Source organism: Microtus ochrogaster, chromosome 4 (genome assembly GCF_000317375.1).
Source record: "Microtus ochrogaster isolate Prairie Vole_2 chromosome 4, MicOch1.0, whole genome shotgun sequence".
Lineage (NCBI taxonomy): Eukaryota > Metazoa > Chordata > Mammalia > Rodentia > Cricetidae > Microtus > Microtus ochrogaster.
This window is the reverse complement of record NC_022011.1, coordinates 13,766,818-13,788,512: the sequence shown is the minus strand read 5'-3', so window position 1 is coordinate 13,788,512 and position 21,695 is coordinate 13,766,818. Positions and strand designations below refer to the sequence as shown.

The 21,695-nt window shown below is 43.9% G+C and overlaps 1 protein-coding gene across 2 annotated transcripts in view; it reads right to left on the bottom strand.

The window, feature by feature from the left end:
• Window positions 1-3,080: 3,080 nt before the first annotated feature.
• Window positions 3,081-21,695, bottom strand: part of Csnk2a2 (casein kinase 2 alpha 2) — a 39,473-nt gene continuing 20,858 nt past the window's right edge. The window contains exons 5-12 of one of the 2 annotated variants that reach the window (XM_005345565.2): window positions 18,435-18,494; window positions 13,455-13,538; window positions 12,645-12,755; window positions 12,033-12,134; window positions 11,449-11,549; window positions 10,825-10,973; window positions 8,842-8,935; window positions 3,081-3,527 (exon numbers count right to left, since the gene is read on the bottom strand). In XM_005345565.2, the coding sequence (XP_005345622.1) occupies window positions 8,859-8,935; window positions 10,825-10,973; window positions 11,449-11,549; window positions 12,033-12,134; window positions 12,645-12,755; window positions 13,455-13,538; window positions 18,435-18,494 (684 nt within the window). In that variant the 3' untranslated portion in view covers window positions 3,081-3,527; window positions 8,842-8,858. Of the gene's footprint in view, window positions 3,528-5,289; window positions 8,936-10,824; window positions 10,974-11,448; window positions 11,550-12,032; window positions 12,135-12,644; window positions 12,756-13,454; window positions 13,539-18,434; window positions 18,495-21,695 lie in introns of those variants that run through there. The other variant, XM_026777865.1, reaches the window with a different exon arrangement.

Genomic DNA, 21,695 nt, shown 5'->3' with positions numbered 1-21,695 from the left:
TTTTACATCACCACCTTTAATTATCAGGTCAACAGTGAAGAAGATGCTGTCAAAGGAATATTCTGGGCGAAATGTCAGAATATCCTTAAATGCATTGGGTAGAAAACAAGAAAGCCCAAACATCGAGATAAAAGCAGAAATTAATAAAAAAAAAAAAAACAAAGTCAGATTGGTTGAGTTGAACCAACAGCTGACTTTTTTTAAACATGCATCAATTCCTGGAACATTTTAGGAAAAACATAAACTGGTATTTCAAGTAGGAGGAACTCTCAAATGTGGGAGACTTCCCCTGCCTCTGAGCGTCTTCCTCGGTGGTATGTTGTGCAAACGTTTTAGCAATTTTTATCATCATAGTTACAAACCACTGTGTGACAGGTGTATGAAATGACTTACCCTGTATTAACTTACTCAGTCCTCACATCAAAGTTTTGAGCGCTCCAGGCAGAATTTCTAGATACAGTAAAAAAATATTAATATATTGTATAAAATACAGTATATGGGGGCTGAAGAGATGGCTCAGTGGTTAAGAGCACCAGCTTCTCTTCCACAGGACCTGGGTTCAATTCCCAGCACCCACATGGCAGCTTATAACTGTCTGATCTCACGGAGATCCACCTGCCTCTACCTCCCAAGAACTGGAATCAAAGGCATGCACCACCACTGCCCGGCCTAACTTGTAATCAATGAACCCCAATGTGTTTGCATCAGATACTGGCTCTGTTGTGGTCTTAATTGGTGTGTGGGGGTCCGTGACATAGCCATAACAAAACAAGACCAAAACAAAACGCGTGTTCTGGGTTAGCATTCTTCAGTTAACCAGAACAGTTAGCCTGAAGCAGAGCTACAAAAGTCAAAAAACAAGGTTAGTACACTTAGAAACTTTCCCAGAACTATGGACTTTGAGACATTAGGACTTTGTTTTAATTTGACAGGTGGTACAGTCTTTATGCTGAATTTTACAGCCTCAATGACATTTCCATTATAGAGGCTAAAGAGGCATTTGTTCCCCTGGAGCTGGTGTTATAGATAGTTGTGAGTCACCTGATGTGGGTGCTGGGAATTGAACTCCGGTCCTCTGGGAGATAGAATTGTTTTGTTTTTGTTTTTCAGGACAAGGATTCAAATGAATAAAGTCCTGAGTGAGTGTGTGCTGTGGACACAGGCACAGCCATCAAGGATCCCAGAGGCTCAGATCCATGAAGGAACAGTGAAGCTTTCCTCTGGTCCCAGAGCAGATGTTGAGTGTGTGCGAACATGTCCATCATTGCTTCCTATCCCTGGATATTTACACCCTGAAGACTGCTCCCTCACAGAGACCATTTCTACCAACCTAAGCTCAGCCCGTATCCTTGATGTAGCTGTATACATAAACCCTACCTATCTGTAGTAACTCCTAGTCCCCTTGTCAGTTGTAGGCAACAACCTTATCTTCCTACCCAACCGCATACAGATACGCTGAGCTTCGGGTCGCTGGGGTTTCTGCAGCAGAGAGCCTGGTCCACCCATCTTGACTTTCTGTCTATGTCTGTCATTTCTTCATTCCCTCAACACCCTAGTCAGGCCCAAGTTCCCGAAGCCATGCATGGACATAGCAGCTGATTAACCCACTAAAGGCTTTCTAAAGGTGTTGTTTCTTAGAACAGGGTCTCACTACACTCCAGGCTGGCCTCAAACTCTCAATCTTCCTGCATCAAATCAGCTTCCTGAGTGCCAGAACTATAGCTGCATACCACCATGCCCTACATTACCCAGTAAGCTTTTTTAAAGACAGTGTCTCTCAGGTTGGTCATGGGGCCACACACCTTCAATCCCATGGGATAATAATGGGATTCGTGAGTGTGTCATTGATGCTGGGATACCAATGGAACTTCTGGAGCCTTGATTGAAAAGCACTCTAGGAGACAGTAGTGGGAGGAGAAACCAAGGCAAGGTGCTTGAGTCCACTGGTCAGTGATGTCCAGTGGTGGGGTGGGGTGGGATGGGGAGTGTCAAGCTCTCATACCTGGAGAACTGACTGGATCTGACATAGTGGGTCCACGATGGCCCTGTAGGAGCTGGCATATTCTTTCCGCATAACCACTTGAATACTGTGAGTGTTCACACTTGGATTCACACGGCCACTCAAAACAAGAGGCAGAAGGGTGTAGAGAAAGTGGCCCTTGTGAAGAGCAAGCCTACATCCCAGCCTACTGCCTGCTTCAAACTGCCATGTCTCTGAGCTCTACAGGCAGTGTGAGAATTAGTGGCCAGAGGTTGATCACAAACCCCAGCTGTGTTCACTTGTGTTTACTTCCCCCGCACAGCTGTTCTAGGATCAGTGGAGAGGAAAGAGCACTCTAAATTGGCTTTGTTTCCTGTTAATAATGGCTGCTTCCACTGAAGCCCCGGTGTATGTGTGCATGCATGCGTGCGTGCGTACTTGCGTGCGTGTGTGTGAAGCCTCTGTGTGTGCACATGCACACAAGCTTTCCCTACCTTTCCTGGGGGGGGGGGGTCCCAGGACAGGATGAAAAACATCTTTGGCCTTGATCCCCTCCCTCCCATTGGATAGCAGATTCAACCTGCCTCTAAGACTTGAAGCATTTCTTCAGAAGGGAGTGGGTGTGACTGAGTGACAGAATAAAATGTTGAGGCATAGTAGCAGTGGTGGTGCACGCCTTTAATCCCAGGACTTGAGAGGCAGAGGCAGGAGGATCTTTGTGAGGTTGAGGCCAACCAGCCTGTTCTACAAGAGCTAGTTCCAGGACAGCCAGGGCTGTTACACAGAGGAACCCTGTCTCAGAAAAAAAAAAAAAAAAGGCATGAGCTCTAAAGAAACAGCAAACGGTGACTTACAGCCTCTTCATGAAGTCACCATGGAGGCCATGCTGAGCCACTCCTATGGCAGAGGTAAGAGTGAACAACGGGGAATGCATCAAGGCAAGGCCCAGCTCTTCCCGCCTATGCGGCGACCCAGGCTGCTCACACCACTCTGCCTGACACACGCCCTGCCCGCCCTGCTTCCCTCTAGTTAGAGCCTGGTCATTGTCCTCTCTGGTCTTGGCCAATGGCCCCTTCCATACTAAAAACTCTACATCCACTTCTTTTAAAACATTTTATTCAATAATATATACTTTTAAAATAATAATATGTAACTGCCCATCATGCCATACACTGCCCCCATCCCGTCTGTGGAGTCTGTGGTCAGCTAGTCCTTGGGATCTGCTGGAGCAACAGGCAGCCATGGGACGGACCAAGGGCACGGGGAGCAACAGTAACCAACAACCAATTTTGCATACCCTTCACATTTCCCATGCTTTCTGGGTCGGGAGGAAGTCAACAGGAAGCCAAAGGCATGTGAACCTTTTACATTCGGAAGTGAGGTCTGATTTACGGTGGTGGGCTGCCCTTCAGGTGGTCTAGTTCGTGCTCGCCAAGCCTGCCACCATTGTGTGTCTGCTCTCGGGACGTGATCTCGCTACACGCGTTAAGACGTTTGATTTTGCTCTTGTTCTGCTTATGGAAAAGTATGAGGAACCGCAACAGACCTGGGGAGAGATGGGAGGAGGGGAAAGAGGGCATTAATCAATCAGAGCCAGAGTGAGAGGCAGGCCACCTGGGACAGGGTACAAGCTTGTCTTCTCCACTCGATGAGACACCGGCTGCACAAGCACAGGCCTTGGAGTGTCCTCTTCCTGCTCTTTGACACTCTAGAGGCAGTCTTTGACCTGCCTTCTGGAGAGGAACTCTGGCCACATTATGTCACGGTCATGTCTCTTGCCCTATTCTTCAAGTTCAGGTGCTGATGCAAATGCCTAGTAACCGGCCCATAAGTCAGACAGGAGGTCCAGCTCCAGGGTCTCAGACCTGACACACTTTCTGAGGGTACCGAGCCTAGGAAGCTGAAGTCTTGGTATTTATTCCGGGAAAGGGCTGAATCCACTCATTGGACAGCGGGCGGGCTCAAATGATTGCCAACCTGCCTCTGCAAGCAGCTAGCTGTCTGGGATGGCCTTTCATAGCCATCACGGTAAAGTCGGTGACTAGATTCTAGAGACCACAATGAAGCATCCAGTAAGCTCTCAGTCACTCTGTGGAAACTTCCCTCGGGGGAAAGTTTCTTTGTCCTGCTCTACAGGTGAGAAAAGCTGCCCAAGCATGTTAAGAAATTACATTCCACCCAAGCTCTTCAGCTTTTGTCCCAGGTTCCAATCCAGAGCGACCAGTCAGGGACAAAAGCATGACCATGCAAGACCTCTACCACCAGCCAAAAGATGGTACAGGCTCACAAGGAGTGGTAGGGAGAGATTTTCACAAATACCCAAGCCTGGGTCCCAAGGTTAAAGTCAGGTAACAAAGCCAGTCAGTCCTGAGAAGCAGGGGCCTTGAGTGATGCCACTGAGAAACTAGAGAACAAATCTACAACACTCCTGTCCCACTCCTAAAGTGATCACAACAAACTGATGGCCTCAGCCACCATGTATATCTTCGAAGCTCCAAGTGTATGCTGGTGCTTCCTCCTCCCCCAAGACAGGGAAGGCAAGCTAAGGTCCCAGCAACTGTTGGTCTCCTAGCTGGGAAGATCAGGCATTCATTGTTGACATGGCAGTACATGTCAGTCATCTAGGGCTACACTGTGGACCTGGGGCTGCAGTGTTCCCGTGGAAGAGTCACCAACAACACAGGCAGTGCTGTCTTTCTGTAAACAGAAGGCTCCTTGGTTCTTCAAGATCATCCAAGCTTGCCTCTGGATAGCAAGATTTCTGCCCCAAACTTTTAGTCACCATTTACAGCAAGAAGAGCCAGCAAGTGAAAAACTTAAATTTATTGATTCAAAGCTTGTTTTTTTGTTTTTTTCTTTTTAAAATCCCCAATACATGCAGTTCAGGGTTAAGTGTCACATTTGTAGCACATTGTTGAGTATTGACACAAAAGTATGCATCAGTTGCATAATCCAATCTTGCCAGCTTCTATGACAAAGATCGCCACCCCTCCCCAGCGCAAAAGCAAGCGCTCTTAGCCACTTCCCTTCTCATCATCCATACACTGGAATTTGTGTTTTAAAGGCAGGACACAACAGTTTTAATTTTTTTTTTTCCGAGACAGGGTTTCTCTGTGGCTTTGGAGCCTGTCCTGGAACTAGCTCTGCAGATCAGACTGGTCTCGAACTCACAGAGATCCTCCTGCCTCTGCCTCCCGAGTGCTGGGATTAAAGGCGTGCGCCACCATCGCCCGGCACCAGTTTTAATTTTTTAAACTCCCCGGCAAACTCACAAGATCTGCTTGCTTTTGCTTTCAGAAGGGATGGCATTCTGCAAGCACCTCTCCCCGCAGCTCTTATCCACTCATGTGCAAGAGGGAGACTGCCCTTCCTTCTGAGTGTCTGGGAATCTGAACTGACATTAAAGGAAACACTCCTACACTGACCCCAATACACATATAAATTCTTCCCATTGTTCCTGTCCCGAAGCTGTGCTGACATAGCAGCCATGATCCTGGAGAACCTAGGTTGTTTCCCTGAGTAGGTACAGCCCAAGGCCCCTGGCAACCACCTCTCAAGGGCCATTGGACCCAAGCCAGGGGCAGTATCCTCTCCTGGCACATGTCACAGGAGCTTAGTGACCCCTAGTTTCATTCTCAGCAAGTATGAGCTGCTCAAAGCCTACCTACCTTTATATTTTTCTTACTGGATCCTTTTCTTTCACCTGCACCCCACCACCCAGCCACCTCCCTAAGCCTCCGGGACCCCCAGCTCCTTTCTCTCAGCAGTCAGCCTGAGATTGCTTTCTTTTCTGCGAGAGGACCCATGTGCCCCAAGCCAGGTGGGCATGGACATGTTAAGAGAAGGTTCACGAGGAGGCCTGGCAGGGCACTCTGCTCCATGCCAGGCCTCAGTAACACATGCTCTCTTTACACAGGCAATAGCTTCTATCCAGCCACCCACAACAGGGACAGGAGCCGGGTTCAACTGAGTGGCGGCCGAAAAGAACGAACTGCTACCAACACACTTCTTAGTAGCATTCTCAGCCCAGGCAACCTTGAGGTCACGCTCCTTGTGGATACCAAGGAGACTGAGCTGGAGTCAGCCCTGGGGCTGGAGCCTCTTCTCAGCGCACCAGGTGCCGGCCTTGAACACAGGCAGTACCTGAGATGACAGTGCAACACTACCCTGTTCCCCACGGTTTGTTGTGTTTTTGCTTTTCATTAGGAAATAATTAAGTCCTTGTCATAGGCACTTTTAACTTGTTATAAGGTAATGAAACAAAAGAAAATTACTGAGATGAGTTTAAGATGTATGTATTCATGTGAAGGATACTGAGTGGGTAAATTGACCAGTTTAGTCTGAATGTAACTCTCATGTGCATGTGCGCGCACATGCACAGACACACACACGCTTTAAAACTCTCCAAACTCTAGGGGCTGGACCCAGGGACACCTGGATCAAGATAGGTTTGGAGACAGGTGAGAGGGCTACTAGATTCACTGCAACTTGGGAAACTAGGCAGAGTGCAGATCCAGAGGGAGCAAGCATTAAGCCCAAGGATGTTACACAGTAAGGGGGAAGAGAGGTAAAATACAGGCACTGCTGCATACAAAGGACACGCCCCACTGAGCTATCACTCAAGGACCTCTCTCCTAGAGCACGCCAAAGAGGAGGGTCAGGGGAACATGGCCAACTCTTCTCACAGAAGCTTTCACTATCTCTGGAGGACCCAGGACAAAGAGGTGGGGTTACTGCTCAATTTGAGACCCCCCAACAGACTCTTGAACAATTTAAAGAGAGAAGCATGGGTAATCAAGGCGATGAAGTTAGAAAACAGGAAAAACATATGGTAACACATTCCCTGGACAACCAAAGGGCACACGAGAAATCCCATAGTATCCCCATGAGGCTTGCTGCCTGACATGTTAACCCAGGTTCAGTGGCGTCCATGTCATGTTTCCGAGTCAGGAAGAACAAATGTATAGCACATTGGTACACAGAAGCTGATGCAAGGAGGCAGATCTGCATGAAAGTCTTAACTGCGCGGCAATGCTTTGGCTTCATAAAGGATCTTAAAGAAGATTTTAAAACTTTATTTCTTGTGTGTGCTCACAGGCCACAGTGCAAGTGTGGGAAGAGGACAGCTGTGGGAGCAGGCTCTCCCCTTCACGTGTACATTTCGCGGACTCAACTCTGGGCAGTCTTTGCAGCAAATGCCTTTACCTGCCACGTCACTGGCCCAGAATCTTACTTTTTAACCTATAAACTCAACTCCATACTATCAAGAAAAGTGTTAATTTGCTTTTTAAGTTCTCACAGACCAAACGACAAAATAGAATCTGCATTTAGAGATGGACCTGCTACCAATACCAATACAAGTTTATTGGAATTTGGAATGTAAACAGATGTTTCAAACAAACAATCTAACCTTATAAAAATGTATGGCATTATTAAATAGTTAATGAAGAAACCCTAAGTGTGATGTGGTTTATACCCCAAACATGTTAGGTCTCCAGAGCTGAGGGCATGGCTCCGCAGCCAAGGAGAGGGGACTAGGTGACAAACCATGTCAGTGACCAGTCCCCCAAATGAAATCAGCCCTATAAAAAACAAAAACAAAACAAAAAACAAACAAAATCTACCTCTTTCTGCTAACACAAGGTTAGCACAGTGGATCTATAAAGCTTTGACACTCGCTCCAGTGTGCCCCACTTCCTCCCCCCAGCCCTGGTCATCCCGCTCCAGCCAGTTGCAGGAGTCATGGGACAACCTTGCCCACAAGCAAGCATCTGCATGCCAGACTTCTTTGCCATTACATTCATGTATGACCTATCAGAGCTGTAAATGCCATCACCCCGATTGCAGCCAGACCTGTTTGTCACAGGATTAAAAAGAGGGAAGGTGGCGGGCTATGCCTTTTGTACATGTGACGTCTTTCCTGAATGAATCCTAATAGAAAATTTCCCTCCCTCCTTGACCTGCCTGAAGACTAACTTTGCAGCTGCAGCTACGATTGTGAACAAAAGTAGTCTTTGTTTTAGAGTGGTAAATTAAAGGAGGTGCCCACACAAAGCTGTCTGAGAAATGGTGAGGTTTTCCTTACAAGGCAGGGGGAAAACTCAAAAAAGAATCAAGATTCAACAGTTAGGCAAATCAATAAAGGTGAGCCCCAAGTTATGCACACAGCATGGAACTTCTAGCGCACCTGGGACCTGTTCATGGCATGTCAAGATCTATAGTGCCTTCTTCTGACACTACAGAGGACGTGGTGAGAGTGACCGCAGTTTCCTCCAAACGGACAGACTTAGAGGAGAACTGCAGGAATGAGGTACATTTCCTGGAGAGCTCATGTCATAAAAAAATACATAACACATGAATTTGTAAAAGAGCTTAAAAAAAATACTGTCACTGTTTTAATCTTTTTTTTCTTTTTCTTTTCTTTCTTTTGTAAATGAGGCTGGTGTGTCAGAACAGACTGCTGACTTTTGCTAAAACTTGAGCCTGAATTCTCACAAAAGAAAACCAGACCACAATGGAATAGATAGGAAGTCAGATATTCAGAGCTTGTTGACCGAACGGGTTAATTCAACAGTGGTATCCTGTTAAACGCAGGTACGTGCACAACAACTCCGAGCGTCTCATCTCCCATGCATTCCAAAGGGAGAGTCCCTCAGATCCTGCACTATGCGCTGCCACACTGCACAACGCAGCTCCCTGCAGACTAGTACTGGGGAGTTTCTTGCTTTTGACAGGCTTTAGGTCTTTACTCTTCTTTGCCTTTAGAAGGAATGATTAGAATTTCTTTTTATCACACTGTAGTTTCCTTCAAGTTTTTGTTTGGTTGTTGGTTTTATTGGCAAGCATCAGTGCCGCATTACCGTCGATTCTCCAGGCTTCATCGTGCTGCGGTGAGGCCACTGGAAAGCACGGCGTTCTCTGGGCAAGGCTGGGACTGCTCCTTCACCACAGGGTCTGCAAGAGAGGAGCACAGGTCCACACGTGCTTAGCTCAGCTCAGTCACGGTAGTGGTCATGCCCAGCGAGGAATTATATGGAGGTAATTCTACTTCCTTAGAATACAGACCTGGCTGCCGGGCGGTGGTAGTACACACCTCTAATTCCAGCACTTGGGAGGCAGAGGCAGGCGGATCTCTGTGAGTTCGAGACCAGCCTGATCTACAAGAGCTAGTTCCAGGACAGGCTCCAAAACCACAGAGAAACCCTGTCTCAAAAAACCAAAAAAACAAAACAAAACAAAACAAAAACCAGATCTGGCTGCTGAAAGGTACAGCGACCCTAACTTAGCCACCAATTTCTTGTCATTTCTTTACGTACCAACATAATACCTAGCCTTTAAATTCTTTAAAGCATGCACAATGAGCACGTTATAAAAAGGGTGAGTAAAAGAGCCAGTGGCAGTCTATCAATTTTAAGCAGAGAGAAATACTCAATTTATTTAGAAAAGCAATCCAACAATTATCTGAAATATCAGGTTGTTTTTGTTATTATTTCAGAGGCAGGGTCTAACTATATATCCTAGATTGCCTCAAATTTGCAATCCGTATACATTTGCCTCATGAGTTTATACCAGTACTGCTTTTTATTTTATTGTGTTTGTTTGTTTGCTTGTTTTTTCAGACAGGGTAGCCCAAGCTCTCACGGAACTCACTCTGTAGTCCAGGCTGGACACCAATCCTTAGGTGTGTATCATCATGCCTGGCTATTTGTTGTTGTTGTTTAAGACAGAGTTTTATTATGTATCCCACTGACTGCCTCTGAGTGCTTGGCTTAAAGGTGTGTGCCACTATGCCAGGCGACACTAGTATCCTGAAAGTGGCCTAACTTGAAGAGTAAAAACAGCTTTGTGATTGAAATGAGAAAGCAGACGATGGAATGTCAGCAGTCCAGAGCTCAGAAGGCTGAAAGAGAAGACTCTTTCAACTTCTTGTTGCTTTAAATTTCTGTCCTAGGTTTAAGACCATAGTAAGTCCTTCATATTCATTACAATTACTAGGAATTAGCTAAACTCCAAAGGAAAAAAGGAAAGGAAAAGCGCACAAAGGGGTCAAAGAACAGCCCCTTCCATGACTGAGCCACCTCTGCCCCCACACGGAAAGATGTACTCAAACCACAAGCAAGTGCAATAGGCACACAGACATGCTGTGGGAAATGTCAGAGCCTGGTGCTCACTTCCGGTTGCTCTTATTCACATACTGCTTCCTTTAGAAACCATTAGTGTCATCCCACTACCTTTTTGTCTGTTTGCTTTGTTTTGAGACAGGGTTTCACTGTGTAGCCTTGGATGTCTTGGAACTTGTTCTGTAAACCAGGCTGATCTCGAACTCAGAGATTCACCTGCCTCTGCCTAAGTGCTGGGATTAAAGGTGTGCACCACCACCACCCAGCTGATCTTCCTATTTTTAACTTATTTCTTTAAAGGGAAAAAAAAATAATCTTTTGATTATATTTTCACACTTGGAAAAAAAAAAAATCTTGCCAGGCAGTGCTGTCACATGCCTTTAATCCCAGCACTCAGAAGGACCTTTGAGTTCAAGGTCAGCATGGTCTACAAAGTGAGTTCCAGGACAGGTCCCAAAGTTACAGAGAGACACCCTGTCTCTAAAACAAACAAGAATCTTAGATACCTCAGTATACAAGTCCAAAATGATGGGAATGGGTAGACAGCATTGCCTCAGGGGTATTACTAACAGTGAATTAAGCAAACACCTCCAGGAACTAATAAAATCACCTGTAAATTGGTCTCAGTGATCTAGGATAATGATTTGAAGCCAAATTCCTAGGTTGATCTAATCCAAATATCTAGTTTTCTGACTGACACCAAAGATAAAGGGAAACACTCACAGAAGTATGGGTGCTCCATGGCCTCTTTGGCAGTCAGTCTCTGTTGATGGTCGTACCGCAGGAGCTTGTCGAGAAGATCTAGGGCCTCGGGGCTGACAAGGTGTCTGTTCTCACTATGGATAAAGTTTTCCCAACGCTTCCGTGAATGCCTACAAAAAGTACATCATTAGCAGTCTGAGACTAAATACAAGAAAAACCTCCTCTAATAGACCTAACACAAACCAACCCTTAGAATGCTGCACTCTGTGAAGCAGCTGAAGCTCATTCTTCTCAGTACCTACTTCAGAACAGGCTGGTGTATGTACAGCCTGGTGCCCCCGTATAACCACGGCATGCTGACATGAAACTGCTCAGTCTATTTAAAACATCTGCATCTGAGTAAGCATTATTCTTCTGCCTTTTTTTTTTCATCAACTGTGAGTAAGGCCTGGTGGTGACAAAGCGAGGCAATGGTTGGTAGATATCTGTGAGTTCAAAACTAGCTCTGGTCTACACAGAAGTGAGACTCAACCTCAATAAATAAATTGGATAAATGAGAAACTGGATTTCATGTAATATTCCCACTTCAGAAATAGAGCAATGCTTGCTCCCTCCCTTACCCTCTCTCTTCCCTTTTTTACTTACTGTCCCAAGATATCATTGAAGTGTGGATCTAGGTCTATATGGTACTTCTTCAGATACCCATACAGTTCATCTGTCCCCAGAACCTTGGCAATTCGAACAAGCTGAAACACAGAACACACTGAACCAAACCACCAAGCACAAAGCTTCCCATGAGCTTGCCAGGACACTGTGCTGGGTCTGGGAATCAGGAAATTCCACACCACCCAAATCTCTACGGACCTAACAGAGACCCCAGCCTAGAATAAACAAAGAGACTCAAGGACACAAAGCTCACATGAATACAAGTTTCTAAACTGCTTTTAAAGGGTTAACATAATTTAGATGCTAATATCTTTGGGGACACTGATCAATGACTAGAATCTGATTTTGTCAGACAAAGAGCTGCGTTACTTCTTAGAGCCATCTTCAACTTTCACCACAGACAGCATTGGCTGTCTCTGCACGGTTGGGGCCCTCATGCCTACATATAATTCGTTAGCTTACAGTGCTACATGTGCACTGAGCAACACTCCACACCTCACTCCTGCCCCAGAGGCTATTTCCCTAGCATTTGTGACAAACCAGCAAGGGCTGAAGCTGCTCACCTGGTCGTAGTTGTCCTGCCCATGGAAGAATGGCTCCTTTCGGAATATCATGCTTGCTAACATACAGCCCAAGCTCCACATGTCCAAGCTGTAATCATACATCTGAAGGCAGAATGTCATTAAGTCAACCCGAGTTTCTCTTATTCATCTGACATCTAAAGATTAGCCCTTGCTTTTGAGGGACTACAGCTTTATCCATACTAGACAAGTATCTACTACTAAGCTCCATCCTCAGCCTTTCTGCAGTTACTTTAGAACTAAAAGTCACTCCTTTCCCTCAAGATTAAGAAGAAAAAAGCCAACAAGGGACTTAGCTAGTAAAAGGCTGTCAAGCCTCTAACCTAAGTTTGGTTATAAGAATCAATATGGTGGAGATCACAAATTCCTGTGAGTTGTCTTCTGACCTTCCCACGAGGGCTATAGCACAAGTATGCTCATACATACACATACACACATAAAAAAAATAAATAAATTCTTTGTTAATGTAGCTGAGAAAAACCTTTAGAGTATAATAATAATAATAATAATAGTAATAAACTGACTACACAGCAATCAGGAAAATCCTTAAGAGAATATAAAAATAGTTCAGAGCAGCTTCACTGACACATTCACCTGATAGTCCACAAGGAGCTCTGGTCCCTTGAAGTACCTCGAGGCCACGCGAACATTGTACTCCTGAGCAGGATGATAGAATTCCGCCAGACCCCAGTCAATCAGTCGGAGCTATGAGAAAGACCAAACAATGCGAGAGGTGCACTTCCAGATGCCCACCCATACCTGATGATGCCATACCACATCTCTGCTACAGGTATTCGGCCACACGTAGCGTACCCATGAAGTCTACTTCAGAAACTGTAGATGAGGTCATTTCTGGAGCAGAGTACTTAGAATATTCTAGTTTTTTTTTTTTTTCAGAGTTTTTCCCCTTTTATAGTTATCCTGGTTTTTTATTCTACAAATCAAAAGCACTGAGCCTTTTTTCTGTCTCCATGCTCCTTTCATGTAGAACACATTTCCCATCATTCACAGCTCTAAAGCCTCAGGCACTACTGAAGGACTCAAGTGCATGCCCCACTCTGGAATTGCTCTATTTGGTCATTAAGCTAACACGGGCTAAAACAACCAGAGGTGGAGAGACCCAAGTGTACTTTTTAGGGATAGTAGGGTTGGTCTAATGGTCACTAAAAAGCAAAGCAGAAACTACTACTATAGTTCGTTCCTGAGGTCCTCTGAACACGAAAACCAAAATAAAACCAGTGACCATAGCCAAGGTCACATGTACTTCGTGGAGACTAGAGAAGTCACAGCAACTCAGCCTACTGAAGAAATGTACGCTCTACAGACACCACAGTGCTACTGGACAATGCTGAGGTTTCCCCAAGCCTTCAGCAAAGATATGGTACTACCTGGCTGGACTGGTACCTTTTTTTGTTGGTGATCTATCATGACATTGTGAGGTTTCACATCCCTGTGCATGATTCCCTTGCTGTGGCAGTAATCCAGAGCCTAGAAGGTAAGAAAGCAGAAAAAAGTAAGCAAACCCTCTACCATCCCCAAGGCAAACACATTTTTATTATTTGTGACAGTTTACCGTGAATTGTCTCGAAAAGGGCAGCTTACTGCCTTTAAGGAGAGAGAAAATAAGATGCTCTCCAGCGACACTACAGCTGGTAGCCAGTAGAAAGGGGGCTGTTGATGATCATGATGAAGGTTGCTTTAAAAAAAGAGAGAATGAGGCCAGAGTGTGGGACCTCAGAATCTACGTGGGCATGAAAAATGAATGACATATGAATATATTTATTTTTTTCCCCACGAGACAAGATTTCTCCGTAGCTTTGTTGCCTGTCTTGGAACTAGCTCTTGTAGTCCAGACTGGCCTCGAACTCAGAGATCCGCCTGCCTCTGCCTCCCGAGTGCTGGGACTAAAGGTGTGCGCCACCACCGCCTGGACTGAAGATATCTTTTAACCAGGCAGACTTAAGTTATGTGAACTATGTGAGTTTACATTTACATTTTTCTTTTTTTAAAAATATTTAAATATTTATTTATTTATTTATTATATATACAATATTCTGTCTGTATGTATGCCTGCAGGCCAGAAGAGGGCACCAGATCTCATTACAGATGGTTGTGAGCCATCATGTGGTTGCTGGGAATTTAACTCAGGACCTTTGGAAGAGCAGGCAATGCTCTTAACCTCTGAGCCATCTCTCCAGCCCATTTACATTTTTCTTAAACATAAAACCCGAGCCAGCATTTAAGAATTATTATTATTATTCTAAGAGAGAAAATCACTTCCTGTAATATAATCAGTATAAAAAGCTTTTAAGTGTTGAAAGCCAATGATCCTTAGTAAATTGAGAGCTGTGTAACCAATGCCACCATGTTGTAGGGCTTTTCAGCACCCCCATAGTTCCCTGGAGCTCGTTTTTAGTTAATGCCCATGCCAAGCTACTCCTGGGCACCGTGGATCTGCTATCTAGAAAGTTCTTACCGCTGGATATTACTACTAATAGTACAGTACTTTGTCTAATTTTCTCATTGAACTTATTTATTTTTGACACTGAATCATTTATGAACTTACTAGGGTTGTTTCTACTTTTGGCTGCGGAGAGCAAATGCTTCAATGAACAATCATATTTAAGTTATTCTGGAGGGTAGATATCCATTTATCTGGGGTAAATTTTTTAGGGGCAGAAGCGCCTTGTTGCATGGTAACTTTACAATTTTTAAGAAACTGCCTGTTTTCTCAAGTCCAGCACAAGATGGTTCCAGTTTTTCCACATTCTCACCAACAGTTGTCACTGGTTTTTTTTGTTTGTTTTTTTTTGCTGGCCTCTCCCTCCCAAGTGCTGGGATTAAAGGCATGTGACACCACTGCCTGTTCCTTTTTAAATTACAGCTATACAGGTAGCTCAATGTATTTCTCATTTGTATTTTCTTATTAGTGATGAAACATCTGTCACGTGTTTACTGATCATTCGCTCTCTATATATTTAAATGTAGACTATAAATAATATATATTATATCAAAATATTTATATTGCCTTTAAAGAAACATTTATTTAAAATTTTAAGCTTGGAGTAACAAGCCTTTTTCCTTTTTATTGCTACACAGTTCAGTAAGGCTGCCCTCCACTCTCCGTACCCAGACTGGCCTTCAGAGTCAATATTCTCCTGCCTTAGACTCCTGAGTGCTGGGATTACCCCATCCAGCTTTTTTTTTTTAACCCCTAATATATCTCCCACCTATCCACTCACAGCTCTTAAATCTTCTTTAACACACACACACACACACCATAGGTCATCTTTGTGAACACCAAAGTTAGACCCTTTGGCTTAAGAAGCACAGGGAAGTTTCAGGAGGCCAGAAAATTCTTCATGTGGGGGCCTCCTGTATTAAAGACTATTCAGCACAATACATGGCATCTACTTACGGTCTAGGTGTCAGTTGTGTCACTCAGCTGTGACAACAAAAGTAATTCTAGATACCAAGTACCTCCTGCAGTGGTAGACTAAGAAGGACACCATACCAGGTATCTTCATGGTGGAGGATTTTTAAACAGAGAACAAGCAAGCAGCATGCCAAAAAACATGCTTCCTGTTCTATAGCAACAGTAACAGACAAGCTTTGACACTTTTAATTTGGAGAGTGGACAATATAAAACCTGGGGATAGAGGTGAGATATAATCTCCGAAGAAGGGAATACTAGACAGAAGGAGCCTAAGAGCACTTTCTGGATGTCCATACTTTTTCTGCCAGCCTTGTCCATTGTTTTTTGTGTAGTAGAGTAGCCACCAGCTATACAAGACCACTAAGCACTTGGCAAGTGATCAGTATCACATGAGCAGAGAACAGAGCTCTTAGGTTTTGCTTAAACAGCAACCATAAGATCTAAGGACACTTGGCTGAAGGTTTATACATACCAAGTCTACTATCACAGAAACTCAAGATTTACTTTACAACAGCTGTAGCAAGATTCTGTTTTGTTTGTTTGGTTTTTTTTTTTTGATTTTCGAGACAGGGTTTCTCCGTAGTTTTTGGTTCCTGTCCTGGAACTAGCTCTTGTAGACCAGGCTGGCCTCGAACTCACAGAGATCCGCCTGAATGCTGGGATTAAAGGCGTGCGCCACCACCGCCTGGCCTGTAGCAAGATTCTAACGTGCTGTTGTGCCTTCTTTAAATTGACATTTTGCTTAATCAGCATTTCATTTCATAGTTCTCACTCAAGCCCCATCTTGGCAGTTTTCTTATAAAATTAGGCTCCATGTGGGCAAATGCCCCTGGATCTGAACCAGATCACAGGAAACCTGGAGGTGGGGTCGGTCACCGAGCAGTCACACACAGCCTCTAGCTCAGTTTTCCCCATTTTACTCAGCCTTTGTCAAAGATAGAATCCAGACAATACCTGGGATGGGAAAGACACTTGGAAGCAAAGGCTGAGGGGAAAAGCAGCAGTGATTAGTTCTTGGCAGTATTCACTGGCCAAACACCCATCCTAAAACACCTTTAAATTCCTGCTGATCATTCATCAGTAGGAACAGATAGAATACTGTTACCACTAGACAGTAGCAGGGCCCCAGCACTGAGGACAGCTGTGCTAGTTTCTTTGTCCAGCTGGCACTCGCTAAAAATCCACAAAACCTAAATACTGACCTAAATGAACACTTGTGAGAAATGGGCAATGGCTCTCAAGGGTACATGTGTGGGGTTTTCTGGGAGGACTGAAAACCTCTTCCTACTGGAGAAGACACAGGAAAGGTGGACCAGGTCAAGCTCTAGTCTACCCTTCCCAACAAAAAGGGAGCTCAATAGACATGGAGTGAATCCCAAGCCCACCACTTGTGGCTCCAGGAACAGACAGATCATTCAAGCACAATTCTATGGAAAAGCATTCATTTCATGGAGTCAGGTCTTTAAACTTCCACTCCCTAAGTCCAGCCTTGCTCTAACCTGGTTCAAGCAATGTTCCACAGTTCCCACATAAACCCCATCTTGGGGTTTCTTAATTGACATCTAATCTCCCTCCCACCCCCCAGTTTTTGTAATACTCTATAATTTATATTATTATTTTGGAGAGAGTTCTCACTTTGTAGCTCTGGCTGGCCTGGAATGTACTATGTAGACTAGGCTTGTATTGAACTTAAGAGACCCACTGCCTCTATCTCCCCAGTGCCAGGAATTAGTCATACGCCACCATGCCTGGCCAATTCTGTATTTATAAAGCACTTCTGTGAGCTCATAGTTCTTATGAAGTTATTAGTGATTCACTCATAGTTCTTATGAAGTTATTAGTGATTCATTACCTTAAAAGGTACATGCAACATTTCAGAATGCTTTACTCAAGTGTTCACCTAGACGAATGAAAATATTCTTTTGCCAATTGATAATGCTTCTATTTTTCTTTTTTATAGTACTTGGTATTTTTAAGTCATTTAGAAGGTCCACCCATCACTCACCCATCACTTCTCCCTAGATTGAGCACTAGCACTTGGGGTGAGGGGTAGATCTTCTCATATAAGAAAGGATGTGAAAAGACAGTTTGATAAACAAACAAACAAAAACAAAAAAAGACTGCCAATTCTGTACCCATCCCTCTTTATGACTTTCCCACCAAGAAATAACAACCATTTTACACCCTTTGAAATGAAGGGCTGGCCACAGGGTTGACTTTGGTTAACAGGTGCTGGCAAACCAGCACGGGCCAGGTTGAAGTGTTTACACATTGAGGTCTTTATTCTTACTGCTATTTCAAAGACGGGATCAACTATTCCAGCAACGCCAGCCTGTATCACAAGATACATGAATGGGACCAACCCATTCATTTTAGACTTGAATCTAAAAAAGACTTACCAGGCAAACTCTGAGATTACGAGCAATAAGAATCCATCTTTAAAGTCTTTATGTCTGAGTGACTTTCTACATAGAAGACTAGGATTAATTAACTGGCAAAGGAAACCTTCAACAGCCAACAAGAGGCGCAGGGGGTTGTGAGCTTTGTATAACGGCCCTGTCCTGCTTTTGACCAGTCTTCTAAGTTTTACTGAAAACTTGTGAGGAGGGCTGGAGACGTGACTCCGTGGTTAAAAGCACTGGCTGTTCTTTTAGCTGGCTCGGGTTCAATTCCCAGCTCTTGCATGACAGTTCACAACTGTCTGTAACTCCATTCCAGAGGATCTGACACCTTCACACCAATGCACATAAAATAAAGTTAAATTAAAAAAAAAAAAAGAAAGAAAACCTAAGAGGTCTCACAACAGAATTCTCATCACAAGTTTAGGCCTCACTAGATTCTCTGGGTAGCAGAAAATATTCTGCTTGAATTTTGTCTTTTCAAAAACTTCTTAAAGGAATATGCCTGATTTTTTTTTTTTAAAAGTACTGTTTACAAATGCTACTTACTTTAAGTAGTTCATACATATAAAACCGGATATCAAAGTCAGTCAGGATCTGGTAGAGTTGCTGAAACAGATTTCAGAAAACACAAAGTTAATTTAGTCTGATTGTATTTGTTATTCTAAATGCTGGCCTTCTCCGCAAATTTAGTTACAATGGCCACCCACAACTTCACTGCCTGACCTGGAATGGCAAAGATGAGGGAGCTCAACATTCCCACTTCAGCAGAGAAGGGGAAAAGGAAGAGTTCTGGGAGAGGGAAACACTACAGCCAATTTGATCTTTGCTACTTAACGTTCTAGAATTCTAGTAACAGCAGCCAGGCTATTGTTAAGTCAAAGTTGTCTAGCTGTCCACATCAGGCTGAGCCCACCCAGCTCAGAGCACACATGGAACCTTCCCCAGCTGCTGCCGACAAGTGTTAGGGGAATGAAATGACTTGTAAAAGAAACAGAGGGAAAGTAGTAGATATTTGAAAAATGCCATGAGTCTTCTCAAAAATCTATGCCCTCTGATCTCCACCAAAGAATTCCAGGTTAAAAAAGATTTCACAGGCAGTAACTGATATATTTTTTTAAAAAGGAATAATGTAATAAGGTGTTAAAAATAAAAAGGTAGCAGTGTCAAACATGACCACAAGACAAGCTAACACACACAAGGAAACTTTCATTACTGATAATCCAGAGATCCGCCTCATGGAGTTTGAAATAAATTTGAATTTCTTGGAGCAGAGTACCAGGATCATTAAAGTACCACATGTGCAGTCAGACACTATGCATTGCTTTTGGTAATCAATCAGTTTCAAGCAAATTTCTTTCCCTGTCAATCTAGGCAGTGTTTCCTATAAATAAAGTTAACTGAAACAACTTTAAACTTTTCCTCTATTAAAGAAAAGAATCACATATCCCAGGGATCCTCCAAGGGGCACAGAATGGTAACACTGTGATTTTATAAACAGGAAAATGAAACTTAACTGCAAATAAGACAAAGAAACTGATTAAAAGCACAGTTATAGAGAAGAGGCCATATCTCTCCTCCTCCATTAGGGAAGAGTAACTTGCCTTTCCAGCTTAGTAAGAATATGTAGCTCTCTCAGCCCCAGATAACTGCTGGCTTGGGCCCATAAGATGCTATGCTGGTAGGGGCTTACCCGTGGGCTGAGCTGTACTCAAGCGTACTTACTCACTAACTTGTTTCAGCCTCCTAAGGACCAAACCCCAGGTCTCTGTCTTCCCAACCCTGTGCTTAATAGGCAGGTTTCTTAGCTAGTACTTGGTCACAACTGGCAACCAGAATATAAAGGTCTAAGATACCAACTTGGGTGTGAGAGATCAATCGCAGAGGCTGTGCTAAACTGAACCATGAGGTCAAGAAATAGCCCAGAAAAGAGAAAAGATCAAGTTCTCAACCCCCCAGAGTGCTAATATTTTATATTTCTAAAAAACCAATATGGGATATCTTATTTGAACCTTTATCTCTAAAGGGCTTTTTCCTCTTGGATCACGTACTATCTATATAAATCATCATGTAAAGTCCTAAGGTATAAAAACAAATGTCCTTAGGCTGTCAGCAAAGTATTTCTGACTATTCCAACCAGTGCTACTTTTACTAAATATGAAAGACATTTACCCACACAACAGTGCTTGGACCTATTCCATTACAAAGCCCTGAATGGCTGGCCATCAGTCAGTCTGACCTTTCTTCATGGTTCTTGGTGGGATTAAGATTAAACTACATCTGGACCAAGTAACCACCTGTGCTTATGATTAAGTCCTTTCCAAGGGCCAACCTGGTTTCCTCTAATTGTTGCTCCAATCTCCATCGCAGATTTCAGGAATCACCTTCTCTGAGACACCAACAGGTATCTGCTCCTCCATTGCCCCCTTTCAGAGATCCTCTCCAAACCACTGCCTCAGCTTTCTACACAGAAATGGGTCTCATCCTTCTTTAAACCCTAGGTCATGCTTTCCCTCTAGGGCAGTGATTCTCAACCATCCTAATGCTAAAATCCTTTCATATACATTTTCTTCATGTTGCGGTGACTCCCTATAAATAAAATTATTTCTTTCTACTTCATAATTGAATTTTGCTACTGTTACCATGATTGGTAATGTAAATACCTGATATGGGACCCCACAGAGGTTGAGAACCACTGCTCTAGGGTGTTTGTTCACAGCATAGTGAGACTCTCAGGGTCCCTAGAATTAGCACCAGGTACTGGTAGGGAGCTGAGTTCTGAAGGTAAATCCTCACTGTAGTAACCGTGAGCCTGCTACCTGCCTAGAGTCCTATGCCAGTGTTGCCCGAATAACTAGCTATGTATATATAAGGAAAGCAGCTGCTGCCAGCTGATGGTCACTACTGTGGTGATTCAGGATCTCTGAAGTCTCCCCACCTTCCCAAGTGTCATGAATGCACTGCAAAGCTGTTATCCTCCACCCACTGTCTCCACCAAACTCTCAAGTCAAGCCCTCACAGCAGGACAGCATGTCTAGCTCCTCCACTCGCTCTTATAATGTTTCAGTTAGTGACTAAAACAGACCTAGCTTTCAAGAACTAGCAGAGTTCATGTGAAATTACAAAGGGAAACTTCCTAAGAAGCACACTTTCCCTCCAGGTATGTAGAGAATATTATTAACCAAGCAACTGCAGACTGTTGGCAGGAAAATGCTTTGCTCACATTTGCATAAGAGACTTACCAAAAACAAACCAAGTTGTTTCCCCAGAAGATTATGGGCTCACAAGTAAAGGCACTTGCTACCACACCCAACAACCCAAGTTACATCCCTAGGACCCACATGGTACAAAAAAGAACTGATTTCCACAAGTCTGATTTATACTCACTCACAAATAAAGTTTATAAAGGTAGTAAGGAAGAAACGACTTACCTATTCAGGTCAGTTGCAAAGCCTCAAACACACTGGTGATTCCCTAAAAAATCAGTTCTACTACAGGAGTAATCTAAGGAGCCTGGTTAAATATGTCTTTGACTTTTAAAATAAACCCTGCAACATGTGAAGAGGAGAATAGCAGACAATGCAACTTGATAACCAGGCTTGATGTCTCCTATGCACAAGTACAAACATCCAAGGAATCACCACAGCAGGCCTCACTTAACTCCTACTGCATGCATGAATGCGTAACTTCAAAGACGCTGGGGAACCGTCACAGTCAGTCACACTGTGTTCTTGCCTAATGGCTACAATTCAAGAGGACTTCATTTTCTATGGACTCTGACCCAGTACACAAGAGCACAGGTGTAAGAAG